The 26,627-nt window shown below is 41.8% G+C and overlaps 1 protein-coding gene across 4 annotated transcripts in view; it reads right to left on the reverse strand.

Moving 5' to 3' along the window:
* The window catches only part of HERC3 (HECT and RLD domain containing E3 ubiquitin protein ligase 3), a 91,908-nt gene that overhangs the window by 24,938 nt on the left and 40,343 nt on the right, over window positions 1-26,627 (reverse strand). For 3 of the 4 annotated variants that reach the window (XM_054727464.1, XM_008143560.3, XM_028148256.2), the window contains exons 7-16: window positions 25,689-25,780; window positions 23,904-24,034; window positions 22,929-23,089; window positions 20,971-21,047; window positions 13,792-13,916; window positions 12,066-12,125; window positions 9,109-9,220; window positions 8,511-8,700; window positions 6,320-6,483; window positions 6,072-6,185 (exon numbers count right to left, since the gene is read on the reverse strand). In XM_054727464.1, coding sequence (XP_054583439.1) covers window positions 6,072-6,185; window positions 6,320-6,483; window positions 8,511-8,700; window positions 9,109-9,220; window positions 12,066-12,125; window positions 13,792-13,916; window positions 20,971-21,047; window positions 22,929-23,089; window positions 23,904-24,034; window positions 25,689-25,780 — 1,226 coding nt within the window. Of the gene's footprint in view, window positions 1-6,071; window positions 6,186-6,319; window positions 6,484-8,510; window positions 8,701-9,108; window positions 9,221-12,065; window positions 12,126-13,791; window positions 13,917-20,970; window positions 21,048-22,928; window positions 23,090-23,903; window positions 24,035-25,688; window positions 25,781-26,627 lie in introns of those variants that run through there. The other variant, XM_054727477.1, reaches the window with a different exon arrangement.

The raw sequence follows: 26,627 nt of genomic DNA on the forward strand, positions 1-26,627 counted from the left end.
CCTCCCTGGCTCTCTGTGTGAATGAAGGTTTAATAGCAGCTAAAAGGAAGAAAGAGAGATGAGTCATCCCAGGGTGAATGGGACACATCTCAGAACTCAAGCACCAACAACTGAGTTGGGGGATGGTTTCAATAAGAGTACCCACGTTTTATTCATTTTAGACTTTGTTTGTATTTAATTTGTAAATTTGATTTGGTTTTATTTAAATGCTATATGAATAAGAAGTGTATACCTACCTCCTTTTGTGTTTGTGTATATTCCAATTAAATCATTTAAAAGCAATTTTAATTAAAATCCATCCTGTTTATCCTTTAGAAACAGGTCCCTTAATGAATCTTGGAACACTTCCCTAGACTGAGGAACACTAATCGAAGAGACAATTCATACCAGTGAGACAGGTATGAAATCATGCATACATAATCCAGGCCAACTGACTCACTCTCATGCCTACATATCTAATTATTTTGAATTTAGGAATTGAAATCACTAAAATAAAACACACACAATAAAACTGCACTCTAAAAAATAGATACTCTAAGTACCTACGGAAAGTGTAAGTATCCGGGGAAGTAGATTTTAAATTGGTGCCAATATTCAGAACTTTAGAATCTTTATCGCAGAAAGATTATTTTATTCTAAGTGTGAATTAGGAAGTCAGACCTGAGCAGCTGGGGTGGGGCCAGCCCTGGGGTCCAACCATACTGCCTGTCTATGGGCGGCCCAGCAGACAGCCAGCAGGAAGGTTCAGAGCCAGGCAGCTCCTGGCACAAGCTCAGAAACCAACATGACCTCAATGTAGCCTTACTAGGGTCCTGGACTAATTATAATAAAGTCTGCATTTCAGTTTTGACCCCACGCCCCCATGAGTTTTTCTGTACGCGTTATGGAGAAGGGCAGGCCCAGAAGAAATACAGTTTCTGTCAACCATTCCTGAATGCAAATGAAAGTCTCCACTCAGAAAATCCCTCTTTTAACCCAGGAGTTCGGGGCCATTCGCTCTCTTGACTGGCCTGCTTCTGGTTTGGAATGTTATCTTCAACAAACCCCATCTTGCTTTACTCTCATTTTCATTAAAAACTTTCCTGCGCTGACGAAAAGAACAGAGGTCCCAACTGGTAACCCCAACTGGTAACAGAAACATGATTTGCTTATTCAAGAAACAAAGGAAGACCTTTAATGAGTGTTGTTGGTCTATCAAACAAGATGAAGTTTTGAACACTTCAAATGTAAAAGTGACTATGTGAGAAGCAACAGTAGCGTCGGTAGAAACAGCTGTTGGCATTAAAGAACCCCAGTACACCTAGTATTTTTAAAAACTAGTGCAATTTGCAGGTGGGACAATAGGTTTACAGTTATGAGTACATGAAACACAGTTCATAATTGTTCTATTATTTATTATTTTCCATACAAACTGTAAACCTACTTTTGCCCCCACTCAGTATCATCAATCAACAGCTTTGTCAGTATTTCTTGTCTCTCTCCAGTCCCACTCCAGTTCTCTGACTCTGTACCACCCTCTCCCTGCAAGCCCCACCACAAGCCCACGCTTCTGCAGCTCTTATTCCCTCCCTTCACTTCTTGCCTGACCCCTCCCCACCCCCTGACAGAGCCCAGATTTGGAAGGAGGCTGATCTCTGTTCTGGAGAAGGAGAGGAGTTAAATTTCGGGCAGGGTCACCATGCTCTCAGTTGAGTGGGTTTGCTGAAAAGTAATCCAAAACTGTCTCAGTTAGGAACCAGAGCCAAGGCCATAGAGTTGGTGGTTCAGAAGACCCTCCCCCAGGAGAGGACCACAGTGCCAGCTCTAAGGAAGGTGAAGAAGGCAAGGCTATTCGGTCTGAATAAGCACCAGTCCTATATGAAGGCCTATTATACATCTACAAGCTTTTTATTAAGTCTATAAGTTTTAGTATATGAAATATAATAATTTCACTTAATTTCATATGTGAATGCTGAATATTTTAGATATGGTATTAGTACTGGCATTTCCATATGACATGAAGTAAATACTGAAACAGCCATGTTATCATTTAACTTCAACGCTACTTTCCCTAATTTAGGATACATATGAACTGACATGTGATCCCCTCTGAGGGGTTGCCTGCCCTAGACTGTCTATTCCCCCCAAATGAGCCTCACAAACCTAAAACTAGCAAAGTACCAGCGAATCACATTTCACATGTTTAAGCTTGAAATGGGGTTGCACTGTGACCTTTTTCAAGTATATGAAATAGGAGCAATGAACAAGTACATGGTATAGAACTGAAGAACTGGGAATATCTTTTTCTTTTATTTTTTAAATTCCAAGCCAACATTTCCCAAATGTGACTGTGACTGGGGACAGGAGTCATCGCATAAACACCTGTTGTGCCAAGAAGGAAACACAGGAGCCTCTGCTGTGAGGCCTGCCTGCAACACATGTTCCTATACCCACCATGGGCAAATCTGGCTCCCTGCCATCACTGGTGCCGAGGCAAAAACATCTGCCTTGTCTGACCATGCACAATACTGGTACTCAGAGACAAAACACTGCCTCCTTGTAACACATATGGCAAGATGTCAAGTTGACTCTAGTTTTATTTTTGAAGCATTTACTTCATATCACTAACTTTCTCACTTGTGCTGCCTCTATGGGTGCCACAAAGTCACTCATTCTGTTATTTAATTTTCAAGTGGATGATGGAAGTTTATTAATGGAAATAAACAAGCCACTACCACCTCTTCTTTAAAATGAACAAAAATCAGACACTTCAGAATGTCCATTTGTGCTCCGTAGCCATTTGCACATGTGTTATAGATCCCTCTGTAATTCCTTTTTCACTGTTGCCTCTGGACTGAACACCCCATAGAGGCAGCCACCATGTCCTGTACATCTCTCCATCCCCAGCGACTAGCAAGCACACTGCATACTTTAGGTGCCAAGAACAGCTTACTAAAAAGTAGATGAGGACTTATTATATGCCAAGTAAAGCACTCTGCCAAGTAAGGCTTTTCCATGCATGCTTTCCTCCATTTAAGTCTCACAATACTGTTATAATTCTTATTACAAATGAGGATGCTAGGCCTATAGAAATTAAGTAACATCCTAGGGTCACATAGGTAATAGGCCAGAGTGGAGACTAGAACCCATCTGTTTTCGACCTAAGTATGTCCTCTGAACTACATGCTCTACTGCCTCAGCTACTACCAAGCTAAAAAATTTAACACACACAAAAAAATATTTATTGTGTATATATACAATGGAATATTATTCCACCATAAGAAAAACAAACAAACAAACAAACAAGGAAATCTTGCCATTTGTAGCAACATGGGTGAACCTGAAGGGCATTATGCTAAGTGAAATAAGCCAAAGAAAGACAAATACTATATGGTATCACTTGTATGAGGAATTAAAAAAAAAAAAAAAGCCAATCTCACAGAAAAAGAATGGTGGTTTCCAGGGGCTAAGGATTGGGAAGATGGGGAGACATAGGTCAAAGGGTATAAGTTCTGAGGAGCTAATGTACAGCATGGTGACTTACATAACACTACTACTATACTACACATTTTAAAGTTGCTAAAAGAGTAAATCTTAAAAGTTCTCATCACAAGAAAAAAACATCTGTAACTATGTATGGTGACAGACGGTAACTAGATTTATTATGGTCATCATTTCATAGTGTATACAAACAATGAATCATTATGTTGTAGACCTCAACTAATGTAATACCGTATGTCAATTACATACCAAAGCAGTGGTTAAAAAAACATGTAACTTTATATATAAAACTAGAGGCCCGGTGCACGAAATTCGGGTAGTGTCCCTAGGCCTGGCTGGTGACCAGGGCCGATCTGCAGGGCGACTGGTGGGGCAATTGGGAAGCCCCCAATGGCACCCACCTTGGCTGGCCTGGTGCTGTCTGCTTGCCGGCCCAGTCCCCCGTTGCCACTGACAGTCACCTCCCTCTGCGGGGCGACTGGTGGGGCGATAGGGGGGGATGGGGGGGGCCCCACTGGCACCCACCTTGGCTGGCCTGCCACCGCCCACCTGCTGACCCCACCCCTGACACTGCCGGCAGCTCCTGCATTGAGCATCTGCCCCCTGGTGGTCAGTACGCATCATAGCGACCAGTCATTCTGCCCATCATTCTGCTGGTCAGTCGATTTGCATATTAGGCTTTTATTATATAGGATAGCTTTAGCAATTCAGGTTAAAACCCAAGATATAAAGAAATTTAAACTTCAATTTCTAATACTATTGCACTTTATACAGCTTTTTTAAATTCCACAAAAGTTACAAAAGTTCACATAGTAATTTCACCTTATTTTCTGCCTTTCTATAATAACTCCCTTAATTACTGAAGAGGAGATGAGCTTTTGGTATTCAAGACTATATTTGCTTATTAAATGTTAAGAGAAAAAACTATAAAAAAAGTTATAAAGTTGCTCACTTAACTTCCATTCAGAGATTACAATCATGATAATCTAGAATTTAACAGCAGTAACTTTTTTTTTCAGTGGCAAAAAGAATCAGGGTTCATTAGAATTATCCTATTCAACATTAAGTCAGAGAAAGGGTATAGATTAGAAGTCAGAAGAATTGGCTTTTATGGCTAATTAAATTGGTGGGAAAATTGTTTTAACTCTCAGGAGTCTCCATTTCCTCACCTAAAAACAAAGCAATTGGCCTAAATAATTCATAAGGCTTATTTCAGCTCTTAATGACATGAATAACTTGATACAGATCGATGAAACAAAAAATTCAATCTTTTTACGATTTCTAAATTGGTGAAAGCAGAGCTCATTGTTAGCCTCCATGTTAAATTTCCCTCGTAAACCTATTTAGAACACTCTACTCCACTTTTATTGAAAAGTATTTTTTAAGGTAATTATAAAATCTTATTAAAAACATATATTATGTCTAACATTCATCATCTATTATTTGATCAAGAAAATAATCTTGCTTAGTCAAATAAACCTACTTAAATACCTTTCTTTTGGAGGCCATTATTGACCTCCAAAAACCCTACCGGGAAAATATTGCCTACATGTTGGTGACAAATCTGTTAAACTGGCAAGAACTCACCTCAAATGCATCTGCTGTGCAGGGCTTCACTAAATATTATAACCAAATTATCATTCTGTTTTCTGACATAACTCAAATTTATACATACTCCACAGACGGGGGACCTAAAAAGCCTTGCATATACCTCAAGACGGTACATTCAAACTCAGCAGTTCTTGCCAAGTCAAGGGTGGCAGGCAGGAACCTGCACGAAGTTCCTTGGGTGGCATGTCTAACACATGGTGAGCACTGGGTCAAGGATACGTGACCTTTTCATTCACATAATCCTAAATCAGAGTGGCCTATAGGGTTCAAGCAGCTGAGTAAGATGACTGAAGTAGGATAGCTATTAGACGATGATAATTAGCAAATGTCCTTTACTCAATGTCAAAATCAAGCTGCAGTGGGGATTGTGGCACACAGAAGCCTCGTCTAAAGAACCACTATTGAACGCCAGCCAATTAGTGCCATCTGGGAAGAAGGTCATGTTGCCAGATCTTCTGAGTTCCAAGAAAAGCTAAAAATTCATTTAATATTTCTTGACATTTTTAAATTGTGATAATATACATAAAACAAAGTTTACTATATCATTTTAAAGTATACATTTCAGTAATATTAACTACATTTGCATTATTGGGTAATGATCTCCAGAATGCTTTCAACTTGAAAAACGGAAACTCTATACCCATTATACAACAACCCACTTCCCTCCCCCACAATTCTACTTTCTGTTTCTACGTGTCTGACTACTTTAGATACCTTGATATTTTTTTTCATGTTGACAACTAATTAAAATTTATACCGTTTCTGTGTGACTACCCAAATCCTAACTCCTTGTGATCATTTGTGATTACTCAAAGCACTTCTAACTTTCAAGAATGCAAAAGCCAGTGGATAAAACACAGGTATGACACAAACACCAAAGTCAAGGACAAATTTATACGGCTCAGGTGTGCTTTCATTATCCTTATTTGTACTCTGAGAAAAGACTAAAGCTGTAAGATATACTTTACATGAATTCTTACCGTGCCTGCTTGATGCAAGAACCACATGAGGTAGTCTTCCTGAATGTCCACAAGATTGGAAATCTCAGGAATGTAAAATGTATCATATTCCACATGCTTCACTTTAAGATTTACCTGATGTAGAACAAAATAAGGACAACTAAAACCAAGACAAGTGGACAATGGCTTCCCACAGAACATCTCAGTAGGACATTCGACCCTCCCACGTATTCAGCCTTCTCCCTGCTCATCATGCTCAATATTTTTACCTTATATAACTTCTCCAAGAGCTTGAGAGCTGCTGTAATGTAATTGTTAAACAGTACAGGAATTAAGAATGTCTTTCTTCCTTGAAGTAGATAAACAACTGCATCTTTATAGAGGTTTACCAGCTTCATGAAATATTTCGGGCATACCTGAGACCACCAGTTATCTTTAGAAAGAAAGAAAAAAACATATTTCAACATATAATCTTGATATTTATGTCTTAAGTATTTACGTCTTCTGCCTACTAGCTAAAAACCACTCCATCTAGAAAGTGAACGTCATTCTAAAATACAGTTTCCTAAAATTGACTTTAAAAGAATCCATTAGTCCTCACTGGTGTGACTCAGTTGGTTGAGCGTCATCCCATACACCAAGAGGTCACCAATTCGAATCCCAGTCAGGGCACATGACTGGGTTTCTGGCTCAATTTCCAGTAGGGGGCCTGCAGGAGACTGCCCATCGATGTTTCTCTCTCATCAATGTTTCTCTCTCCCTCTCCCTTCTTCTCTCTCTAAAATCAATAAAAACATGTGGTTTTTGTAGGGTTTTTTTAGGAGTCTACTAAAGCATTTCTAGAGAGAGCAGCAGCTATACAAGAATCCCTGGAGCCTTTTTTGTAAAGCTTGATCTGATTTTTCGCCCCCTCAAAAACTCATTTAGAAGGCTAATCTAAAATTTCACTCCCAAGGGTACATGTGGACAAGATGCTAAGGTACATATTTTGGGCAGGAGCAGTCATCTATCTTAGTCCTTTCAACCCCCTTCTCATCCATCACACCTAAATCCTGGATCAGGGATGCCAATGACCACACATCCCAGAACAGCATCAATATGACAACCATTCCTTCCTTTCAAGAGGCATAATTAGTTGAAAAACTACAATTTCTGCTTCTCACCAAACAATGCTTCTCATAATCTGACAAGAAAACGATATCAGTAACTTCTATTTTGTCAGTAATAAATTCAGCCATACTGAAATATGTAAAAGATTAAATAATATGAAATCTGAGACTTAAAAATAATATTCCAGCAAAAATAAAAAGTTTGTGGTAGGGGAATAGATAAAACAAAAAGGGCAAAATGCTGATAATCACTAATTGATGTTTTCCTGTAGTATTCTCTCTACTTTAGGGTATTTTTTTAAAGTTTAAATTTCTATAATTAGAAGTTAAAAACAAATTCAGTATAAAACTGAATGATTTCCGTCGCTTTGTGCCATCCTACATGGAAAAAATAAAATTAAAAACCTTCAAAATTTAAAAGTCAGATACTATACTCCTTCACAAGATGCCATCTCTCTACCTCACAGTCTATTAGCACATCTGAGAAAATACACTCCAAAAGGCTTTTGATCTTAAAAAATAACTAAGGGCTAACATATTACTACTAGTGCTTTCATGATTTCTGTTTTTATCTTCTGCAAAGGTGGAAGCAATATACGCCAGTATTCCACCTCGAGGAACACAGGTCTCCTTACTCATGGGGAGATCACACTCAAGTAACATCCTATTTCTCAGGGAACGCAGAAGTTACTGAGCTGCAGTGAACACCTAAAAAAATTTACCAGGGGGAATAAAAAGGAAAAAGCCAGTAGACAGACTTTCTGCACTTGATTAATAAAAACATCTCAGGTGCTACTCCCATGAGAGACACTCTCCAATTCACTGAGGAACGGAAGGTTCTTATCTCAGCAAAGTGTCCGTAGCCTGCAAAAATCAGTGAGGACTCAACTGCCCTAAAAAAGAAAAACAAAACAAACATTTGGTAAGCGTCCACTAGGTCATTTTCTTCCTCTCCTTTCCTGGAGACCTGTGAGTCACCGAAACTGTTCATTTCACTCCCACCCCCTAAGTTTGGTACAGGAGCAAAAGCAATGATAGACATTAAATTTTGAGGCACTACTAACTACTAGCAAGAACAGGAAAAGGAAAAATAAAGCTGGATAATCTAACTTTGTGGATATTTAAAAGTCAGTATTAGTATGGATTATTTCAAATATCCCAATTAATGATTCAATTTGTTCAAATAGCCAATACGGCTAGTTAGAAATTAAAAGCAAAGGAAGAAGGTTAAAATGCTAAGGATGTTAAATGGCAACAAATAGCTTCTTGGATCTCAATCCACCGAGAGCCAGTGGTCACACCAATAAAATAAAAAGCGCAAAACCACTAGTACTGAATATAGCAAATTCACCTAATACTTTGCTAGGGTTTGTATCCAGCCTCAGAATGGCCATAGCGAGGGGAATAGTCAACGTTATGTAATACTTGGAATCCTGGAGTAGGGGGAACTCAGGTAGTATTAAATAGATTCGCATAGCTTCAACATCTGGTGGTGAACTTGACAACTGAGGAATCAGGCAACTTTCAAAGCTGTTTAAGATCTGTACGAGAGAAAAGAGCATTGAGCGATTCAAGCATACATGAGATCTAGTTACCCCATCTCTAATTCATATGCTATTTAATAGATTCTCAACTCTCACACATTGTATCACTGAGGACCTCCTACGAGCCAGGCACTGATCTAGGTGTTCAGAATATATCAGTGAAAAGAAAAGCCAAAGAGTCTGCCCATGCAGACCTGATACTCTGGAGGGGCATTTCCTTAGGAAGGTTTAGGCCAAAAAGAAAGTGGACGGTAGGTCAAATTCCCAAACTGAATATTTTAGAATTAAGGTTTATACAAGACCTTTGCCTGTTTATCTTTTTCTTTTTCTTTAAAATTAAAGTATTGCAACGGAAAAAAAAAAGTGCATTTTTAAACATGCACTTTGTCAACATAAAGAACATACCTGTTCTAGAATCACAGAATGCTGCGAGTTCATTAACTTCTCAAATAATACCCTAGTTGAGTTCAGGTCAATCCCAGGGATTTTGGGACTTGTTTTAAAATGTTCATCAATTCTAAACAAACAAAAACAAAAAGAGGATGTAAGAAACACAAATCAAACACTCTGACAGGAATTATAAATAGGTAAACAAAATAGTTTATCAACATTGATCACATTTAAATTTGACCTGGCAGACAATATAGTACACTTTGGAAAAGTCAGACAGAATAAACCTCTCTGGAATCCCTTTTTCAAGATATTCTTAAAATTGTCAAGTCTTTTTTCCTTCCAGTCTAAGCACAAGGATCATCATTTCAATTTGAGACCGTCTCAAAGTTTATGAGCAGTGTTATTTCCCTGATTTACTCTTGTGTTTTTGCCTTTTTCTGTAACTGTGGTGCACGGAACAAGCTGTGGATGCTGTGCCCAGATGCAGAAAAAGTTCCCTCTGCGAACTGGCCCACTCATCAACAAGTAGCAAGTGAGAACCTCCTTGTTTAAAGCCTCTTCTTGAAATCAGATCTACAACAAATACAACGCTAATGTCTCTATTAGTTAACACAAGAGATACAATTACAGCTTGGCCAGTGTGGCTCAGTGGATTGAGCATTGTCCCATATACCAAGAGGTCACCAGTTGGATTCTTGGTTGGGGCACATGCCCAGATTGCTGGCTCAATCCCTAGTAGGGGGAGTGCAGGAGGCAACCTAGTAATGTTTCTCTCATTGATATTTTTCTCTCTCTCTCCCCGCCCCCTCCTTCTCTCTCTCTAAAATCAATGAAAACATGTTTTTAAAAAAAGAGAAAGATACAATTACATTCACCCAGGGACTAAATTTCACTGCTACTGTTTTTAACTTCCCAGCAACTAATCTTTTTTCCAACCTTGAATAAAGAGCATTTTAAAGTACCTTGAATAAAGTCTTCGGTCTTTTAGACTTAAAGAATGTCTCTTTTAAATGTCCACTCTTAAACATACCACATCTATTAATCACAAAAGAACTAGCTATTTGCAAAACAGGCTTCTGTTTGTGAGTAATGGACACTTTCAGACAGTCTTAACACCCTCTGACAGCAATGTTTTAATTTATAAAAACATAAGCAGAGTTTCTCACATTTGTTTTTAAACCATAGTTATATGTGTTAGAACCTAAACTGTTAAATCAAGAGGAGATGGTTGGGCTTTGTTGGGTCTTTTGTTGGTGTTCGGGAAAAAAAAAATCTGCCCAAACCATAGAAATTCATTCTGGTGTCGCATATGTCACTTTCCATATGCTTAGATGTAATTTTGCTACACTGTTAAGAAAAAACAAAATACCAAAAAAAAGACAAAAATTTTTCATGTATGCTTTGTAAAACTAGTCTTCATTTTAATTGGTTCCCATCAATGCACTCTGTATAAGCTGTAGGAGCAGGACTCCTGAAATGGCACTGTTGTCAGTTAAAAAGAAAAGCTTCACCCAGAACCTGATGGAATCCATGGTATGAAGGATGGATAACCCGACAAATCTGTCTGAGAGCCATTCCTAACCTTCATAAGAGCTGTCCTTCTAGAACAAGGTTTCTCAGCCTTGATACTATTGACTTTTGAGGCTGGAAACGTCTTCGTTGAGTGGGTGGGATTGTGAGCTACTTAGCAGCATCCCTGGCCTTTGCCTACTACGTGCCAGTAGTATACTCTACCTTCCCCCATTGTAACAAAAAATGTCATCAGACATTGCCAGATACCCCAGGGAAGCAAAATCAGCCTGGTTGAGAATCACTGTTCTAAAAAAGACCAAAATCAGCACAATCCAGAATACTTCTCCCTAGAGGAAAAGGCTAAGGATTGAGTCTGAAATTAATTGGATGAGCCCGTTCTAGCTGCCCTAATGATACAAGTAAATCACTTAGCAATCTCTAATTCACTGAAGAGTTTCTGAAGTGACCTCTTGCAACCCAGTTGGTTCATCATTTGGGTGGGATGGAGGAGTGGGATTCATACACAGAAATGATGTCCAAGTCTTCCTGAGACTCTCATTGGCAAAAAGTATGAAGAGATGGTAAGGGTTTGGGATCACCAAAAATCAAAACCCATGACAAACCTTTCTGCTGCATCAGGTTCCTAAGGGGGATATCTGCAAAAGGGATAAGGCCAAAAACAAAAAAACACCACACTCTATTTACTACCTGAGGGTTCAGCCCAAATGTAATTTCCTGGTGAGCTGGGCTGGACCTGAGTCCACGAAGCCCTGAAGTCTCCTTGGACCTTTCCCTAAGCTCACTCTTGATGAGAAAAAAAAAAATCATATGGGATACGAAATCAAGATTATTTAGAGAATTAAGAATTCAAGAATAAATGCTGTACACATGATAGGAGTAGTAGCATTTTAGAATACGCTGATAAATCTTACTTTTTTCGTTTTGTAATTCAAGGAATGAGGATATTTTTTCCACTGATTTTTAGAGCATGCGGAAGGTGGAGGGAGGGGGAAGAGATAGTGAGAGAGAGAAAGGAGAGACGAAATCACTGATGTGAGAGAGACACATTGACCGGTTGCCTCCTGCTCTGCAACCAAGGTATATACCCTTGACCTGGAATCAAACCTGCGACCTTTCAGACCACAGGCCGACACTCTAACCACTGAGCCAAACAGGTCAGGGCAAAAATCTTACTTTTGATTACATCAACTCTTTCTGAGATACAGCCTCTCTCTTTGGTAATCGGCCTCTTTGCCAACCAGGCATGAGTCAGCATTGCCTTTCCTCATTACCACAGCATTCCAGTTTCTGCATAAATCATTAGCTTATCCACTGAATTAAGGCCAACCACCATCAAAGAGAACAGAAGTGTTTCACAGCCTTTGCTGAATAAGTATCTGTATCACATGTGGGTATTTATCACATGTGGGTATTTTTTAAGACTCTAAGTCACTTACTCTTTTTCAAGAAAACTTCCATTCCAACAGGCTGCAGAAGATAATATCTGAACAACACCACTGTTCAGAGAGAAAAAGGGAGGAAAGCCTTTAATAATTACACGTAGGTAGTTATTTAAGCATCAGCAATAGATTAGACATATATTCTAGGGTTTCATTAATAGTAGCTTTTTCTAGGGTTTCAGGTGAAGCCTTGGAAAATGTGCATACAATTTGCTTAAAAAACAACAACATTGCGTCACATCTCAAAATGAAAAAGAGCTTAAGTTTTCCATAAGTCATCTATATATATAAAAGCCTAAGCAACCATCGCAACCGAACATATGACCGAACAGGCTGTGTGGGGCGACTAGGCCGGCAGGGGGGTTAGTGAGGGATGACCAAACAACTGAGCAGCAGGCTGCGTGAGGCAACCAGGCTGGCAGGGGGGTTAGTGAGGGGCGACCAAACGACCAAGCAGTAGGCTGCGTGGGGTGACCAGGTCTGCAGGGGGGGCAGTTGGGGGCGACCAGGATGGTATGGGGGGGGCAGTAAGGGGTAACCAGGCTTGCGGGGGTGGGGGGGTCAGTTGGGGGCGACCAGGCTGGCGGGGGGGGGGCAGTAAAGGGCGACCAGGCCAGCGGGGGGGAGGGGGAGGGCAGTTAGGGGTGACCAGGCAGGCAGGTGAGCAGTTAGGAGCCAGTGGTCCCGGATTTTGAGAGGATCGGGCCTAAACCAGCAGTCAGACATCCCCCGATGGGTCCTGGATTGGAGAGGGTGCAGGCCTGGCTGAGGGGACCCCCCCCCCCCAATGCATGAATTTCTTGCACCAGGCCTCTAGTATTAAAATAAAAACAAAGCATCAAAACTATCAAAAAAAAAAACTTCTTGTACCTGGTAATGATTTGAAAACGAGCAAAGTATCATGGTTCCAGCTAAGTGAGGCTACAGTCCTCCCACTCAGCCCTTCAACAGTGAATCCAGTCCAGTTTCCCCTGCCTGAACTCCTCTGTTGAGACACCTATTCTGAGGACAGCCAAGAATTGCTCTAGGGCATTCTCACTGACCCCACAGTGTGCCCTAAGTTCAGACCCTGGTCATCTGCCCCACTACAATCCATGGCATAAAGCCAGGTGTATTATACACATTTCTGGGAATGACCACTGCTTAGTACAGCAGATGTGATTCATTCATTCCCAAGAAGAAGAGTCTCTGCAGAAAAATAGAAATGCTAAAGAAAACCAATGAAAAATGTATAAAAATGTTCACTAAAAATTCTCCTTTAAGAATAAAATAAACTTGATAAAAGGCCTCAATATTTTTTACTATATTTTTTCCCTACTTGACACTGAATTACCATCTCAACTAATCATTGTGAATCCTAGAATGTTCAGATGAGGTAAGATAGCTGTCTTAGACTTAGGATGCTTTGGAACATGCATATGAAGAAACTCTTGGGGTCAAACAATAAGTTTTCTTAACAGAAAGGCCAACTTCATCAGGATTTTTTAAGATCTGAACATGGCAGCTGGAGGAATACAATCTCTGAAAGAATGAAGAAGGAACAACCTAGTAGGTTATTTGGTGTAAGAACACAAATCCTGAATAAATATGTGCAAAACTGGTTCCCTAAAATATAAAACACCATTTATATTCACAATCTCATTATGGAAGCGGGGAAAATCACTAAGATCAAAGATTCCACTACACTTTGGAAAAAATAAAATGAAAACAAATAATCACATACTTGATTGTATTTGCATTGTTGTGTTCTGAGAGTTTTTGTTTCCAAGCTGCTATGGTTTCGTCATTTATCAAACTGGTATAATGTGCTTGGTTCATAATCCTGAAGTCAACAGCAGGAGAAGAATTCTGGAGGATGAAATATAACAGTAAAAATGAGAAATTATGTAGGATGGATCTTTTCCTCTCTGCTTCTCCTGACATATTCTCCATTCTGTGTTTCACTTACTACAGGAGCTGGGGTGCACTGCCCAGATGCCCCCCACCCTTCAGAATGGGGGAACTCACTCCCCGCAGCTGCTGAGTGTGAGCTCCTGACAGCTGACAGCTGGGCTGCTCTCCAGAAAATGCTTCACTCCTTTCCCATCCAGTGGCAGTGAGAGGTGTGATACCAAGGCCCACCCCTTTGCCTCAACTCAGGAATGGCTGAAGGGCCACCCCAACCTCAGAGCTCCCCAAGGATTGACTGGGGACTCGGTTATACTGACTGGCAGTTCAACTTCTCCCTCTGCCCAATCCTGACTCCTTCATTCCAAGTAAATGTTATTCTACAGTGCACTCCCCAAAACAACTTTGTGAACATAAATCTCAGCCTCAGAGTTCGTTTCCCAGAGAAAGCAATAAGACTTTTCCAGACTTCTTGCCCCTTGGCTCTGAATCACTGTAATATCAAGGTTTTTAAGGTATTAATCATGTGCCATAACTATTCACTGAACTCCAACAAAATATAAAAAGTTGTTATAATGTATATTGCAGATAATCTATAAAAAATGCCTCTTAATTTCTTGCTCCAAGTTTATAGCTATAAATTTACAAAGGTGGCAAAAGGACATGTCAATAGTGGACTTAAAAATTCCAAATGTTGCCCAGGACTGTACATCCTTTATTCAGTGAGATTTTAAAAACATAAGCAATTTTATTTTCAAATATTTCCCTTTTTCAACTAATTTCCCCCAAATCCTGTTCTTGATGTAGAACTATGAAAAAGTTGAAAGTGCTTTATGCCTCCTATACTTGTCAGTAGAAAAAAGCAAAAAGTGCCCTAGCCGGTTTGGCTCAGTGGATAGAGCGTTGGCCTGCGGACTGAGGGGTCCTGCGTTCAACTCGGGTCAAGGGCACATGCCTGGGGTTGTGGGCTTGATCTCCAGTGGGGGTGTGCAGGAGGCAGCCAATCAATGATTCTCTCTCATCATTGATATTTCTATCTCTCTTTCCCTCTCCCTTTCTCTCTGAAATCAATAAACTATATAGATAAAAAAAAGAAGAGCAAAAAGTAATATTAGAGCATTCATCCACCAATTCATAAAATGATCATTTTTTTCTAGTTTGCATCTACACATAAAAACACAACTTTCAAAGTAAATTTTCTTGGTTTTTCCCATAATTATGAGTTAAGGTATCATTAAAAGGGAAAAAGAGAAGGTCATGTAACGAATCAGAGATGCTTGCCGAAGTTTTTGATCATCTGGTTCTTGATAATTATTTTACTAAAATGGCCACAGACAAGTCATCTTGAATTACATAGAGAAAAATCATAAGACGAAGTAGACATTTGAGCACATACAAACACACTCTGGTTTTTAAACTATTGTTGTTATGTAAATTTTAATTACTTCCCCCACTGAAGGGTGAAGCTGAACACATACATATACATAAAATATAGACATGGAATTATTTTCTCATTCTTTCCTATATGTCCACCCAATAAACTACAGATGCCTTAAATAAAGTACAATTTCAGAATTACCTAAAGATCTAAGAAAAAGCATCAATTTTCTTCTAATCAATGTCTTCTAATTACATACAGGCCAAAACGAAAAAGTTGGTCTAGGACAGTGTTTCTCAACTTTGGCTACTCTTGGATCACCAGAGCAATTACAAATCCTGGCGGCCAAGTCACATTACACCAATTCAATCAGATTCCCTAGGGGCATCAGCATTTTTTTTAAGGCCCCAGGTGATTTCAATGAGTAACCAAGGTTGAGAACTGTTCTAAGAAAAGAGGATTATGTCACACTAGAGGCCCAGTGCACGAAATTCGTGCATTGGGGGGTGGAGGGGTGGGTGGATCCCTCAGCCCGGCCTGCGCCCTCTCACAGTCTGGGAGTCCTCAGGGGATGTCCAACTGCCGGCAGTCAGACATCCTTAGCACTGCTGCAGAGGCAGGAGAGTCTCCCTCCACCACCACTGCGGTCGTCAGCCGTGAGCCCAGCTTCTGGCTGAGCGACGCTCCCCCTGTGGGAGCGCACTGACCATCAGGATGCAACTCCTGCGCTGAGCGTCTGCCCCCTGGTGGTCAGTGCACGTCATAGCGTCCGGTAGTTCTGCCGTTCAGTCCATTTGCATATTAGCATTTTATTATATACGATAGCAGGCTTTCAGACAGACAGACAGATACACACACACATGCACAAAACACAATCCCAACCATATTCCCTCTTCAGTCCTATCCAGGGAACAAGATGAGAGGAAAAATGGCTATGGTTTACACTCACTAAATTGCCAAGACCTAGAATCAAATCAAAAACTCCTCCCCTCCCTTCTTCCACCTCAGGCCTGGTATAAATGAATGAGTCAGCATTTTACAAAAATGGAGCCTGTTACTGCACAGATGCTTTTTATTGGCTAAGTGATTCTTCATGTGATAATGGTAACAAGATAAACATGATTTGATCAGTTTCCGTATCTAAACAAAAATCCATGATTAATGGCTTAAGTAAAAGTGTATAGGTTTCAGGTTGTAAAAAAGAGCAACACCTTACCAAGCAATACTCTATATTTTTATTTTCTTTTTTCCCTTGCAATCTTACATTTTTAATGCATACCACTCTTAACAGGTGTTTACACTTTAATCTTCCCTGTTTCTTTAACACTAGCCTACTTCAAAACACTAGCCTACTTCACTTCCTTCTCATCAATGTTTTCTTTGCCAGTCACATCAGTGTTAATTACAGTAAATTTAAAATTCAACTACAGATTTTTTTCCTTTTTGGCTGCTTAAAAGGATAGGCTGCCATCATGAACATCCCAGTCACTATCCACATCAGGAAGTTGCTGGAAACAAATGGTCATCGACATCCTTCACCCTGGAAGGGAACAGTACTCAAGACAGAAATTCAAGGAAAACTAACCAAAATGTACAAGACCAACAGATGTCATCTCTATATTTGGATTCAGAACCCATTTTGTTGGTGGTGAGACAACTGGCTTTGGCATGAGTTATGATTCCTTGGATTAGGCAAAGAAAAATGAACCTAAATATAAGATTTGCAAGACATGATCTGTATGAGAAGACCGGGAGAAAATAGCGCAAGAACACAGAACAGAATAAAGAAAGTCAGGGGGACTGCAAAGGCCAATGTTGGTGCTGGCAAAAGTGAACTGGAGACTGGACAACAGAAGGAGCAAAGATTCTTCAGGAACATTACAGGGTGGAGCAAAAGTAGGTTTACAGTTGTGAGTACTTGAAACACAGTTTATTCTTGTATTATTATTATTAATTTTAATTAACTTATTAATTTACTAGAGGCCCGATGCACAAAATTTGTGCAAGGAAGGGGCTCGGCCCTCGCAGCCCCAGCTGCCTCGGCTGGCCCTCATAGCCCCTCGCAGCCTCAGCCAGACCTTGCAGCCCCGGCTTCATCTGGAAGGACATCCAGAAGGTCGTTTGTCTGTTTGGTCTAATTAGCATATTAGCTCTTTATTATATAGGAGGATTATATTATTTTACTTTTTATTTATCTTTATTATTGAAAAGTAGATGTCCCCCTTTCTTTTCCCAATGACCCCCTTCACACCACTCTCTCTCCCTCCCCAGGCCTTCACCAAACAACTGTAGACCTACTTTTGCCCCACCGTGTTATATAAGACTAGAGGCCCGGTGCACAAAATTTGTGCACAGGGGCGGGTGTCCCTCAGCCCAGCGTGCACCCTCTCCAATCTGGGACTCCTTTCACAATCCAGGACTGCTGGCTCCCAACCACTCGCCTGCCTGCCTGCCTGATTACCCCTAACTGCTTCTGTCTGCCAGCCTGATCACCCCCTAACCACTCCCCTGCCAGCCTGATCACTGCCTAACTGCTCCCCTGCCAGCCCGATTGCCCCTAACTACCTTCCCCTGCTGACCTGGTCGCTCCTAACTGTCCTCCCCAGCAGGCCTGATCGCCCCCAACTGCCCTCCCCTACTGGCCTGGTTGTCCCCAACTGCCATCCCCTGCAGGCCTGGTCGCCACTAACTGTCCTCCCCTGCAGGCCTGGTCGCCCCCAACTGCCCTCCCCTGCTAGTCCAGTCACCCCTAACTGCCCTCCCTTGCCAGCCTGGTCGCCCCTAACTGTCCTCCCCTGCTGGCCTGGTCACCCCAAACTGTCCTTCCATGCAGGCCTGGTCACCGCTAACTGCCCTCCCTGCTGGCCTAGTTGCCCCCAACTGCCCTCCCCTGCAGGCCTTGTCCCCCCCCAAACTGCCCTCCCCTGCAGGCCTTGTCCCCCCCCAAACTGCCCTCCCCTGCACGCCTTGTCCCTCCCAACTGCCCTCCCCTGCAGGCCTCATCACCCCCAACTGCCCTCCCTTGCAGGCGTGATCACCCACAACTGCCCTCCCCTGCTGGCCATCTTGTGGTGGCCATCTGTGTCCACATGGGGGTGGCCATCTTGTGTGTTGGAGTGACGGTCAACTTGCATATTACCTCTTTATTACATAGGATTCTATCTAATAAAATAGTAATATGCAAATTGACCATCACTCCAAGACAAAAGATGGCCACCCCAATGTGCACACAAGATGGCCGCCACAAGATGGCTGGCAGGGGAGGGCAGTTGTGGGCAGTTGTGGATGACCAGGCTGGCAAAGGAGGGCAGTTGGGGGAGACCAGGCCAGCAAGGGAAGGACAGTTGAGGGGGACCCAGGCCTGCAGGGGAGGGCAGTTGTGGGGACCAAGCCTGCAGGGGAGGGCAGTTGAGGGGGACCAGGCCTGCAGGGGAGGGCAGTTGTGGGGGACCCAGGCCTGCAGGGGAGGACAGTTGGGGGGGGGACCCAGGCCTGCAGGGGAGGGCAGTTGGGGGGTACCAGGCCTGCAGGGGAGGACAGTTGGGGGAGACCAGATCTGCAGAGGAGGGCAGTTTGGGCGATCAGGCCAGCAGGGAGGGCAGTTAGGGGTGACCAGGCCAGAAGAGGAGGGCAGTTGTGGGGGACCAGGCCTGCAGGGGAGGGCAGTTAGGGGTGACCAGGCCAGCAGGGGAGGGCAGTTAGGGGTGACCAGGCCAGCAGGGGAGGGCAGTTGGGGGTGATCAGGTCTGCAGGGGAGTACAGTTAGGGGCATCCAGACTGGTAGGGGAAGGCAGTTAGGGGTGACCAGGCCGGCAGGGGAGGGCAGTTAGGGGCAATGGGCCGGACAGGGAGCAGTTAGGCGTCAATCAGGCTGGCAGTGGAGTGGTTAGGGGTTGATCAGGCTGGCAGTAGAAGCGGTTAGGGGCAATCAGGCAGAGGCAGGCAAGTGGTTGGGAGCCAGCAGTCCTGGATTGTGAGAGGGATGTCCGACCGCCCGTTTAGGCCCGATCCCTAATGGGCGGTCGGACATCCCTCCAGGGGTCCCAGACTGGAGAGGGTGCAGGCTGGGCTGAGGGACCACACACCCCACCCCACCACCACTCCCGTGCACGAATTTCGTGCACTGGGCCTCTAGTAATATTTATAAAAGAAGGAAACTAAGTTTTATGTTGAATTGCACAGGAAAAATATTTTTGGATATTTCAAATAATATTATTCAAGTCAATTTCTTAGGAATATGAGTATTTTGAACTCTACTACTTGTGGATAAAAAGTTATTAATCTGCAGAGATTCAGTGTTTTTCATACTTCACTTTATTGGCATCTTAAAGACACAGAATAATTTCATCTTTCCTCAACATTTCTCTGTGAAGCACTGAAGCTGGGTCTAAAATAGGTCTAAAGTCAGAGTTCCCAATCACCCCAGATGGTGCCACTAAACAGAACCTTCTTCAGGCTGCTGACCTGGAAAATATCTAATTATCAGTTTTAGCTGTCCAACCTGCAGCCTCAGGCTCCACCACAACCTTTTCTACCAAAAGCATAGAATTATACTAATTAGAAGGTAAGAACATTTCATATTTAAAGATGGCAAAATATCAGACCAATGGGGAGAATTTCCGATTTGGAATTCATCACCAATGAATGCCCCTTCCTTGCTCCTCCAGGACAGGATAAGGATCAATGCAGGGTGGGCACGAGAGAGGAGAGGAGAGAAAGCACAAGAGTAGAAGAGAGGATGGAGGGCAATTCTCTGGTGCTGGTTGAAGACTGATTTTCCTCGTCCAGGAAGAGAGCAACGAATTAAAGCACTGTTGCAGATACCTAGGCCCGTGGTCGGCAAACTGCTGCTCGCAAGCCTCATGCGGCTCTTTGGCCCCTTGAGTGTGGCTCTTCCACAAAATACCACGGCCTGGGCGAGTCTATTTTGAAGAAGTGGCGTTAGAAGAAGTTTAAGTTTAAAAAATTTGGCTCTCCAAAGAAATTTCAATCGTTGTACTGTTGATATTTGGCTCTGTTGACTAATGAGTTTGCCGACCACTGACCTAGGCCATATTCTCCTACCTTCAACCACGAAAGATACTGGAACCTCCTTCTTTCTGACTTACACACAATAGTGATGCAGGAGACAATATGAGGAAAATTTTAGTGTGGTGCAATGAGCAAATTATAAATGAGAAAGGATAAATACTGGGGTATCTCTTCTATACTTAGTATATATTCAATCATGTAAAAAAAAAAAAAAGACACCCACTAAGTTCTCAAACACCTAGTATTTTCACTACTTCAGGGGGAAGCAAAGAAACAGGAAGTCTAATAATGCCAAAGTAAGTATGAACTATCTAGGTATCCTTACATCTCTTTTGGAACAGATATAGATACAAATAATTTTAAATTATAAATTAGAACTCTATGACTAAAATACCAGAAAAAAATATTGGCACTTCAAAGAAGCATAATGAAGCTAACTTCTTCAAGGTTTAGTCTGCTTATTTTAATAAGATAAACTGGTAGAAACAAAGAGTAGCATTGCTCTTGTGTAATTATTTATTTATTTTTCCATATAATTACTTATTAAAATAAATACTGGTTCACCATCATTCAACCCCCAAAGTAATAGTCAAAAGAAAATTTTACCTCATATTTGGAGCAAAGTACAAAAGTTTGGTCTCCTCCAGAGAAGATCTGCTTAACAATATGATATTTAAAGCGATCTGTCAAAAAAATTTTCAACAGCATATTTTTCAATAATTAAAAGTTTTTCCTTGATCCCTTTTCTAATATTCCAAAATATCCTTCACAATCGTTTCCTATCCATTTTAATTATGTCAGAGAAGTGAAAAAACTGTCTCCTGGCTCTCCGCCCAGGACTGTTCCTACTTCAATTAAAAATAAATCTATCGAACGGTAGCCTCCACTCTAACCCTATCTCCATCCCCTCCCCAAGTGCCAGCTAATGCTGACCTCGTTTCTATTGTTCATTCTAATTCTGTCATGCCACCGACCTGCAACTTAAAACGGTCAGTACTATGAACAGGAACATCTGCCTAACAAGTAATTCAACGTCTGAGCGTGCTGCTCCCTAGCCCCCTCAGGATGAAGCTTGCCATGTAAGAACCTGCATGCCCTACTCCCTGCTTTGTATCTCATCACCCTGTGTCTGTGGTAATACTCTAACACCATCACGCTGCTTTTATTTCTAATACAGGACCACTCCATGTCCTGACTCCATGCCTTTTCCTTCTACTACCACCGGCACACACTCTGTTTCCATGAATGGTGTCTTCTAGAGCATAATCGGAACAGTGCTCCTGAAACTGTGCCATTCCGGTACACAGCACCCACTCCCTCACAGTCCTCCACCTGGCTAACTCCGAACCATCCTTTAAGACACAGCTCAAACTTGCTCTAACTGGAATACTTGATGCCTTCCTCTGTGTTCCCACATTACCATGAAAGTTCCTAAAACCACAGCATTTACCATAATTAGTTGAAATGTACCTACTTATGTTATAAAATCATTTTGGCAAACATCATAACACAAATTTATGATCACATAAGGAAAAGGCACCTAAGTTAGGTTGTAATTAAAGTTCGAAACTTTCGGTTTCAAATCAACCTATAAAACACTTGAGTATTTAAAGTTAGTATATTTTTTAAACATACATTCCTAGCACAATAAGTACAATTATCTTGAGAAAAAAAACATTTACAAATGACAGAGAGGACACCAAGCCAGTCTTTCACTTTTTAGAGCATCGGGGGGAAAAAAAAAAATCCTGTTTATTTTATATTTTAAGTTCTACATTTTTAGACACTCATATATTCATTCCACAAATATTTACTGAGAAGTTTGTGCCAGGCCCTGTGCTACCAGCTAGGTTTACAAAGAGGACAAGATTCAGTCCCTGTCCTGAAGTTTCCCATAATCCTGAAAGTGTCACTTTACAGTCTTCAAAATTATTAAATTGTGCTTCTTGTATTGACTCTCCAGCTCCATTGCAGCCTCTGGATTTATTCACACTGACTGCCTGCCTTATTTTGGACACTATGCTATTTAACTTTTTTTAAGGAAAGGAGACAATGGCATAAAAAGAAACTGTGTCATTTTATGACCAAAATAATAATAGCAAAGGAAAGTAACACAGTACAAGTATTAAGAGCACAGGCTTCAGAATGAGGCAGAGCTGAGTTTAAATCCTGCCCCAGAATCTCTGGGATCTTGGGCAAGTTACTTAACTTCCTTAAGACTCAGTTTCTTCATCGCTGGCATGAGGATAACAACCACTAGTTTTTAAAGTTACCCCAAGTGCTTAGCATAGTAATGAAACTTGGTTAAGCATTTAATAAACATTAACTTTCATAATAATTAAAATGTTTACCGAGGTTCTTGGGGCCAAAAGAACATTTTCTGCTTTATTCTTCAGGGTGTCACCTATATAGTTAGTACTCAAATACTTGTTGATTGATATTAAAAGAAAAAAACCTCAGATTCATTCCCTCAAAAGACCTCAAGGAAAAAACAGAAACATGTTCTCTAAAAAATTGTTTTTATCATTTAAATACCATTAAATTCTAACGAAAATCACTCTTACCAGCTGTGGCTGAAAGCTGACCACTATGGGCGGCCCAGTAGCCTTTCACAGGAGATGGGCACTTCACATTACAAGTGTGTCCAGTTCCTAATTGACCTCTTGCTCCACAACCAAATGCATAGATGAGTCCAGAAGAAGGCACGAAGGCAAGGGTGTGCTGTCTGGGGAAATATAATTAAATTAAAAATAATGACTGAATACGATATACACTCAGACTCTGACTTTGAACGTCCACATGTTGAGTACAGCAATTCCTAGGCATGCTCCTAGAAAGCCTCCCCATATTTCTATGTGACTCTTTTCCAGTGGCTGGCTTCCCATACTCCTATCCTTCTCTGACGCTCTTGGCCATGGGGAAGATGGCAAGACTTGGGAAGAGCTGGATGTCCTGCTGCATTTGGCTTTTAGGATGAGAGGAAAGAAGGCGGGTGGATCAGGCAGAATTTCCTAGAAGTTCTCTGAGGCTCTCTCACTTTCCTTTCTTCATGTCTTCCCCACATCCTGCTACTCTTTGTCCCAAAAGAAGCCTAATGTCCCCAAGTTGCTCTGCTTATCTAAAACCCGTCCTTACCACACCCTGCTCAGAACCAACTCTCCAAACTTTCACCAGAGGTGTGCAGCAGCTACGACTTCTTAAAATAACAGTGATTAGGTCTAACCACATTCTCCATCACTACAAGGCAAGATCCATTTCTGGGTTTAAACAGCTACCAGGGCCCTAGCTGGTTTGGCTCAGTGGATAGAGCGTTGGCCTGCAGGACTGAAGGGTCCCAGGTTCGATTCTGGTCAAGGGCACATGCCCACGTTGCAGGCTCGATTCTCAGTAGGGGGTGTAAAGGAGGCAGCGGATCAGTGGTTCTCTCTCATCATTGATGTTTCTATCTCTCTTCCTCTCTCCTTTCCTCTCTGAAATCAATAAAAATATATTTACATAAATAGATAGATACTAGGAAGCTCTTAGGAGCGAGCACTCACCTGCCACAAGCAATCTGAGTTACTTCACTGCCCATCAGCTCTAGAACTCTTCTTGGATTAACCTCATCATTCATGGAATCATGTCCAAGTTGCCCGCAGGAACCAGCACCAAAGGTAAACACACCTCCACTCTAACAAGGAACAAACATCACATGACTGCACTGTACTGCTGAGTTTGAGTACACTCCTCTCAAACCTTCTGCATACAAAATTCATATCACAAATGGTCTGTACAAAACCACTATGCTCACTTTATAGTTGGCCAAGATCACGTCTATGGAACGTTCATTAAATAAAATAATAATAAAGGAACTTAAGATATCTTTATGGAACAACGACAGCACTGCTCAAGGGAATGTGTACCAACTGTAAATTCTGGAAATGGTTTAAAAGTACAATGATGTGTTAGGAAGCAAAACAAAACAAAAAAGAGAGAGAAACAAAGAAAAAGATGAAATGAAATGAATGCATGATCCTTCATATATAAAAAAATTAAATGCTCTACAAACTCCTTGGTAAGTAAGATATATTTTTAACAGCTACACTTGAACAAATGCTAAGGTATTTTACTGAAGTGAATCTATAATAGTATTTATCCAACATGAAAATAATTTTCACTCTCTAGATGTGACTGTTTTAGAAGCAAAAGAAATAGGTTGATAATTTTTAAATGTTAATTACATCGCTCTTTTCTAGATATAGGGTAGAACAAAAGTAGGTTTACAGTTGTGAATACCCAAAACAGAGTTTACTCTTGTAAAACTATTTATTACTAGTGGCCCGGTGCACAGATCCGTGCACATTGAAAGGAAATTAATTAGAAGGTGGCCGGTGGGGCAGGACTGGGCGAGACAGCCGGACACGCCTTGGAGCCAACCTCCCGTGGTCCCTCCCAGGCAGGCTGCACCTGGGCCAGCACCAAGGCTTGAAGGGCGTCTGCGGTCACCACAGCTCGGCAGTAAACCAGATTTGGGGCCAGCAGTGCCCCAGCAACAATATAACCCACGGCCAAAGGTGTAATCGTGTGGCCCCACGAGGAATCGGGCTCCCTCCTCTCTGGTTCCGGGGTGCGTCACCCGAGAACCACTGCTGCCAAGTCACCACAGCTCAGCAGCTCCTGCATTGAGCGTTTGCCCCCTGGTGGTCAGTGCACATCATACCCACTAGCTAATCGGACAGTTGGACGGTTGCATGATCGCTTAGCATTTTATATATATAGATTGTATTATTTGCCATATGAACAACTGTAAACCTACTTTTACCCTACCCTGTATTTAAATGACTTACTTTAAAGGAACACAGAATGTTGCTACATATGCTATATTTTAAGTTTATTTACATAAAACTATTTTTAAGCACCATCACCACTCTCTCTAAACACTATAAAAAATAATTAATCAAAAAAATTTAATCAGCCCTGGCCAGTTGCTTAGTGGTTAGAGCCTTGGCCTGTGGACTGAAAGGTCTCAGGCTCAGTTTCCAGTCAAGGGCACGTACCTCAGTTGCAGGATCCCCAGACCCAGTAGGAGCTTGTGTGGGGGACAATTAGTTGATGAATCTCTCTCCTGTCAATGTTTCTCTCTCTCTGTCTCTCTCTCGCGCTCGCTCTCTCTCTCTCTCTCCTCCTCTTTCTCTTCTTCCCCTCCCTCCTTTCCACTCTCTATAGAAATAAATGGAAAAAATATCCTCGGGTAAGGATAAAAAATAGTAAAATAATTAATCAATGATACTCATCCATGTCATACCCAGTACCAAATTATTCCAGAATACTCCAGAGTCCCTTACTTTTGTGAGGACCGCTGTGTGTTCTTCTCCACAACTAATATAGACAACTTTTTGCGTTCGTAAAAGTTTCACATGGCAAGGGGACTCTCGATCTAGAGTAAGATAAATATCAGAATGTCACTACCATTTGCCCTTGAGATGAAATATACATACCTATCTTAGCACGAATTTTGGGTCCCCTGGATGGCTGACTCACATATTCATCTTCCTGCCTGCATCTTCATTTGAATGTCCAACAGACATCTCGTGTTTAATATATCTAAAACGCAATTCAGTTTCCCCACACTCCCCAACTCTGCCGGCTCACCTCCTGCCCATACCCCACCACACACAGAGGTTTCCTCTTTTCATAAATGGTAACTTTATCCTTCCAGCTTTTCCTCTCTTTATTTAAAACCACACATCCAACTGGTCCCATCTTCAAAGTCGATACAAAATCTGACTTTAACACCCACTACCTCCATACTGCTCTTTCAGCTTCCCGCTGGAGCCACTATAGCCAGAGTCAAGACAAATCACTCCTCTCCTCCAAACCCTCACTGAGAGAAGCCAAAATCCTGACCCTGCCCTATCAGGCCCTGCATGATTGACCTACACTGCCCATCTGACCTCCAGCTCTGCTATTCTTCCCCCAGCTCACTCTACTCGAGCACACCACGTATCTTCCTGCATCATAGCCTTTGCTCATCCTGTTCCCTGTCACAGGAACATTCCTTGCCCAGATATCCATATGTTACTTTTCTTACCTGACTTCCTACAGGGCTCTGCTCAAACATCCTCTTATCAGAGACGCCCTCCGTGACCACCAATGTAAAACAGGAAATTTTCCTCTCAAATCCCTGACATGCTATGTATTTACTGGTTTGGGCCCGCCCAGTACATGTAATCTTCACTAAGCCAAGGTCTTATCTGCTTTGTTCATTGCAACACCCTTAGTAC

The sequence above is a fragment of the Eptesicus fuscus genome, chromosome 2 (genome assembly GCF_027574615.1).
Source record: "Eptesicus fuscus isolate TK198812 chromosome 2, DD_ASM_mEF_20220401, whole genome shotgun sequence".
NCBI lineage: Eukaryota > Metazoa > Chordata > Mammalia > Chiroptera > Vespertilionidae > Eptesicus > Eptesicus fuscus.